General features: G+C 35.0%; 1 protein-coding gene and 1 pseudogene across 1 annotated transcript in view; one reads left to right on the forward strand and one right to left on the reverse strand.

The window, feature by feature from the left end:
• The window catches only part of LOC112509461 (cytochrome P450 CYP82D47-like), a 3,924-nt gene extending 1,680 nt beyond the window's left edge, over positions 1 to 2,244 (reverse strand). The window contains exons 1-2 of the mRNA XM_025114431.1: positions 1,177 to 2,244; positions 1 to 838 (exon numbers count right to left, since the gene is read on the reverse strand). Of these exons, the coding sequence (XP_024970199.1) occupies positions 206 to 838; positions 1,177 to 2,133 (1,590 nt within the window). The 5' untranslated portion in view covers positions 2,134 to 2,244 and the 3' untranslated portion in view covers positions 1 to 205. The remainder of the gene's footprint in view (positions 839 to 1,176) is intronic.
• Positions 2,245 to 3,602: 1,358 nt separating this feature from the next.
• On the forward strand, positions 3,603 to 6,014 carry LOC112509110 (annotated as a pseudogene).
• The last annotated feature ends 604 nt before the right edge of the window (positions 6,015 to 6,618 follow it).

Here is a 6,618-nt window from a genome sequence, read left to right on the forward strand (position 1 = left end):
CAACTTGTAACTGCTATCATAATGGACAGCCTATTGACCCAATTTGATGGCCTACGGCCCAACTTACTGATCCATACTGACCCAACAACTAATTTATCTGATTTTGTCATTAAATTCTAACACAAATCGGCTCACTTTAATCGCAGGGTGGCTTGTGGGGATTGATGGGTGGAGTTGGGTTTGTAGGTGATCAGAAGTTGGTATATCATGAACCCACACGATACATATTAGAAGATAAACGAGGAGATAGAAAGACAACAAGTGGTGTTTCTTTGCTGTTAATCAGTCCCGAACTTTCACTTATATCCATGGGTTCGTTCGATGGTTTTTGGAGCACAAACTGTTGTATCAAACTAGCAAGTGTTAAACCCAAAGACAGGAGACCAAACGAAATGCCAGGGCACATTCTTCTACCACTACCGAATGGAAGCAATTCAAAATGGTTTCCCTTCAAGTCAATATCCTTGTGAGTTGTCAAGAACCTTTCGGGTCGAAATTCCAAGGGATCTGACCAGATGTTTGGATCACGTTGCATTTTCGAAAGATTGACCAACAGACGAGTACCTTTTGGGATGTTGTAGCCACCCACAATGCAGTCCTCCATTGACTCATGGGGAACCGAGAGAGGAGCAGGTGGATATAAACGCAATGTTTCTTTGATGACGGCATCGAGGTAAACCAAGTTCTTAATGTCTGACTCCTCCACCGGTCTGTCCCTTCCAACATGCTCGTCAATTTCATCTTGGACTATTTCTAATGATTTCGGGTTGTTGAGCAGCAACGATAAAGCCCATGTCAAAGTCACAGAAGTCGTGTCCAAGCCGGCTATTAGGAGTTGCTGCGAAATGGCATTTACACCAAAAGCACTTGGATTAGGTTATAGTCAACATACTAAAAGCATTTAAAACATGAACACGAGAAAAATACTATAAACCAATATAGATATCCCAAAACACTATAAAAGATGGAGTTTTTAGCACAGTTGATCCTCCTTTGAAGGCCTAATAGAGTTCTTGATAGGATTCAAATCTGTAAAATCAACAATTTTGAGTCTCATACAACGGTGTTACAATAAGTTGTTAGAACCAAGTTACATGGCTTAACAAGTACCATTTACGAACTTGAACAATCTAATAAGATATAACCAAATAAGGTGATAAAGGAAGTTTGATTTACTTGACATGTGGCTTTGATAATTGTATCATGGTCAAAACCAGGGAAATCCTCTTCAGAAGCACTTTGAAGAGTGGAAACGAGCACATTTATGAAGGCTTGGCTGCTTTCACGTTGTTGTGTAGATTCGCTGTCTGTTTTGGGTTCCTTTAACCATCCCTCAAAGATGTCATCCAAATCTCGAGTTATCTTTTTCATAACATTGAAGTGTCCACCCACATCCAAACACTTGAGATACGGGATATAGTCTGAGACCACAAATACACCTAATAAGTGAACGAATTTCTTTACGACCGCCTGAAATCGAACCCTTTCTTCATCGTTATGCAAAAGCTTCTTTCCTGAAATAATCCTAACCATAATGTTTAACATCAAGTTGCCAAACCAATGGTTCATCTCCACCTTCACCATGTCAGAATGTTCACTCTCTTTCTTCTCTTCCCAAGCATCATATAGATCTTTGATGGAAGCTCTAACTTCTGAAACTCGAATACCTCCAAGCATCTCAACTCGTCGTTGAGAAAGAACCTCAAGCATGACCATCTTGCGCACTTGTCGCCAATAATCCCCATACGGCGTAAAACCGAAAAGGGCATAATTATTGGTCAGGATTTTTACGGCCTCTGCTTTAGGTCGACTTGCAAGAACCTTGTCGTTTGTAGTAAAACAATCCTTGGCTATCTCCGAGTTACTCACCACCAAAGCTTGATGGATACCAAGCTTAATGGTGAAGATAGGGCCATGTTTATCTGCCATATCACCTAAAACCTTGTGAGGTGGGTTAGATCCACCTAGAAGGTGCAAGTGTCCGATTATTGGCCATGCACCGTTTGCTTGAGGTGGTTCCCTTTTCTTCCCTTTCTTTGCCCTTTTACGATTTGCAACATAGAACAGGAAAGCTACTGCAATGACCAAAAATGTGACTGCTACAGTTGTAGGAAACGAGGGATTGAACTCCATGACTTCTCTATTCAAAGAGAACCATGTGGGTATAGATAAGAGCTTGTAGATTATTTCAACCACGGCTACCTATGTTAGATAACCTAAACAGAAGAGTTTTTCTGTTTTGATAACAAAAGTAGTTTACTTCTTGACTGAAATCCTCTTATATATATCCACTTAGTATGAAACTAAATTGTCAACATGGGTGAAAAAGACATGTATGGTGGTTGTTGCGTGTGATCCTAGAACTATTGTTATCGTGTTAACGTGGTAATGGCTCAACCACAAATAAAGTCCTAGAGTTTTATATATACTAATAATGGTCACGTTTGACATTGTGGTAGTTTGTATGGCTATTGGTTTTCTTCCATCAAATGGAACTATTGGGCTTTTTTCCATTATATTAGACGATTTCTAATCATACGTACATTCGTATATGCATACTGCTGGTTTTTTTGTTAACCCAATAATTGGTGTTAATTATATGAACCAATCTTAACCTTTAATCCTTTAAATCTATGGACTAAATCATGGCATATTTATAATAAGTGAAAATTTGAACAAAAATAAACATTGTTGATTTTACAGATTTGAACCCTATCAAGAACTCTATTAGGCCTTCAAAGGAGGATCAACTATGCTAAAAACTCCATCTTTCATCAGCAAGTTCTATCGTTCATTGGTTGTTCGACGCTTCTGAGATTTTGACTTCAAKAATCAAGACTGTGATTTCTGTAAGTAATGATTTTTTAGACCTTGTTGTTCTGTTTGGAAATCGATAGAAGTTTTTAGTGTATGGTTGTTCGACGCTTCTGAGATTTTGACTTCAAGGATCAAGACTGTGATTTCTGTAAGTAATGATTTTTTAGACCTTGTTGTTCTGTTTGGAAATCGATAGAAGTTTTTAGTGTATGGAATTGTGATTATTGAAGCAGTCTTACCTGTCTTGGATGCTAATTTAGTTCCTGGCAAGAAATTGCATTGTGTAGATGGTACAGTTAGGAAATAGGGTTATGGGAAGTGCCAATTTGGTTTCAAAGCAGAATGATTTATTCGTTAAGTAGTCTGTTGTTCCCTTGAGTTCAAGAACTTTATATCAAGATAGAACAAATATTAGATTTTCCATGTAGTACATTAAATCATTGATCATTTCACTCTTGTTATATGTCCATTGCAAGAGGGAGGGGGGTTGTGTACCTCTTTTTCTTTCTGTTTGTATCTTATTTATTTATCCGAATTCTATCTTGGGACTGCTTTATTATTCATGTTCCTTTTTATTCTATGCCAAAATGGCAAAATTGACAAGAAATTAACTACTTTCTCACTGCCCAAGACTAATAGCTAACTTTGTCTATTTTTTTAAATCTATAGACTACAATCTACAAATCAAGGAATACCAGAGTTAACTTATTCGATTTCGAAACATATTCCGAGACTTTGGTGCTTCTGTTCTTATTTTGTTTGAGTTTGTTAATTGTTTAAGCATAATGCCTAAAAAACATTTGTCTGGAAGTGAGAAAAGGAAAAAAAGAAAATTAGTTGAGCAATTAGTACAATTACAAAAAGGGGCCATCGACAAATTTGTTAGAGGCATAGGCACATCTAATGAAAATTTAGATGAACATAATGTTGAGCACCCAAATGTGGAACATAATCTTGAGCATCCACATGTTGAACAATATACCCCCTTTTTTGATATTTATGATCCTAGTAATTGGGATAATCTTGACAATAAATCAAGAGATATTTTAGTTGAAATGGGGCCTATTAGAGAATTTAATATAGTGTTTCCTATAGATAGCACGTCTAGGCATTTTTCCTATTCTTATTATGATATAAAGTTAAGTAATTATGAGTCTAGTGACCAGAAATGTCTAGTTTATTCAAAACATGTAGACAAAGTGTATTGTTTTTGTTGCAGGTTGTTCAAGTCTAGAAACTATAAAAATGCAATAGCTAATGATGGATTTAGATATTGGAAGCATCTTGGTGAAAGACTTAAGAAACATGAGAATAGTATTGAGCATATGAGTAATATGTTATCTTGGAATGAATTGAGAATAAGGCTAATACAAGCCAAACGATTGATAAAGATTTACAACAAGAAATTTTAAAAGAGAAAGAACGTTGGAGGAAAGTTTTAGTAAGAATAATTGCCGTTGTGAAATGTCTTGCCAAATATTGTTTGCCTTTTAGAGGATCTAATGAGAAGTTATATCAATATGGTAATGGTAGTTTTTTGGGATTAATTGAAATGATTGGAGAATCTGATGTGATAATTCAAGATCATATTAGGCGCATTCAAAATCATGACATTCATTATCATTATCTTGGTTCTAAAATTCAAAATGAGTTGATTTCTCTTTTAGCTCATAGTGTTAAAAATTCTATCATAAAAATTATCAAAAAAGCTAAATATTTTTCTAGTAATTCTTGACTGTACATCGGATGTGAGTCATCAAATGCAAATGAGTTTAATCATAAGATGTGTGAATATGTCTGGTAATAAAATTAAAATAGAAGAGTACTTTTTAGGATTTTTAAAGGTTGATGATACATCTGGTTTAGGATTGTTCAATGACTTATTAGATGTACTTAAATCTCTTGATCTTAGTGTCGATGATGTGAGAGGTCAAGGCTATGACAATGGTTATAATATGAAGGGGAAACACCAAGGGGTACAAAACCGGTTACTTGAAATTAATCCAAAAGCTTTGTATATGCCATGTCCTTGTCATGGCCTTAATCTCACTCTTAGTGATATAGCTCATTCTTGTATTAAAGTTGTTTTGTTTTTTGGAATTGTGCAACGCATATACACATTATTTTCTAGTTCTACAAAAAGATGGAAGGTGTTACTTGATAATGTTTCAAACATGACTGTAAAATCTTTATGCAATATACGTTGGGAGAGTTAAATAAAAAGTGTGGAAGCCATTAGATTTCAAGCTCCTCAAATAAGATCGACTTTACTTGAATTATCAAAAGCATGTGATGATGCCAAGTCGAAAAGTGAAGAGGAAAGTTTGATAAGTGCAATTGAAAATTTTGAGTTTTTACTTGGTATGATTATTTGGTATGATATTTTATTTGCAATAAACATGGTTAGTAAAAAGTTGTTATTCAAATCTATGTGTATTAATGCTACCATGGAACAATTTGAAGGTGTGATGAAATACTTTGAAAAATATAGGAATGATGGGTTTGCATCAAGTATGGATACCGCTAAAAAAGTAGCATGCGAAATGAATATAAATCCTACATTTATTACTTAGTGTCGTATTATTAGGAAAAAACAATTTAGCGAAAATAACAATGAAGAAGATATGCAAGCATTGGAAGAAGAAGCTTTTAGAATTAATTATTTTCTATCCATTGTGAATATGTCAATTTCTTCATTGGATAATAGATTTGAGCAATTAAAGAAGTTTGAAAGTATTTTTGGATTCTTATTTGATTCCGATAAGTTAAAGGCATTGGATGAGGATGAATTGATGAGATGTTGTGTTAATTTTGCTAATACCTTTTGTCATAATAATGTGTCAGATGTGGATTTAAATGATTTTGTATCTGAATTAAAGGTGTTGCAAGTGACTTTACCGTATAAATCAATGTCGGCGATTGATATTCTTGAGTTTGTCAAAATTGCAGATTGTTACCCTAATGTTTCAGTTGCATATCGAATTATGTTGACAGTTCCTGTGACCGTAGCATCTGTCAAAAGGAGTTTTTCAAAGTTGAAATTATTGAAGACATACTTGAGGTCATCAATGTCACAAGAAAAGCTAAACGGATTGGCGATCCTATGTATTGAAAAAGATATACTAGATGGTATTGATTTGGATACTATTATTGATGATTTTGCATTGAAGAATTCTCGAAGAAGTTGTATTGTATGAAATATTATTGTAGCTGTTTTCTATGAATTATCATTGAAGTTGTGTTGTATGCATGACTTGTTTATATTTCTCATATACATTTATTATAGATTTTTTAGATACAAAGGGCCCATTTTTTATAAATCGCTCAGGGCACATAAAATGTCAGGATCGGCACTGTCTAAAACAAGGTATTTGTGGAAAAGTGTAATAACCCAAAAAAAAGAGGAAATGAATTGTTAGTCGTTAAATTTCAAGGACTTATAGTGTAAAGCGATCAAAGTGAAGAGTTTAGACCCTAAAATTGAATGCAATTTAATGACAGGAAACTCAATGGTCATGAAACCTACRACMATTTATTATGGCTTATYGTTTCAWATTCCGTGAAAYCGCCGATGGGGSTTAGTATAAAATGGGAGTTTGTAGCTTTATGTGTAGTTTGAGGGTTAAGAAGGAGAACTATTGTGAGAAAAGGCGACGGTGGACGCTGTAATGAGAGTTGACGGTGCTCTACCTCGTAGCTAGTTTGGCACCAATCGGGGAGACGCTAGCCACTTCAAAGATCGGTTTGGGCTACGCCATGTATTGTGAGTTACACGTGATTTATTTTTAAAATAGTTGCATG

Source organism: Cynara cardunculus (assembly GCF_001531365.2).
Source record: "Cynara cardunculus var. scolymus isolate 2C chromosome LG 3, CcrdV1, whole genome shotgun sequence".
Lineage (NCBI taxonomy): Eukaryota > Viridiplantae > Streptophyta > Magnoliopsida > Asterales > Asteraceae > Cynara > Cynara cardunculus.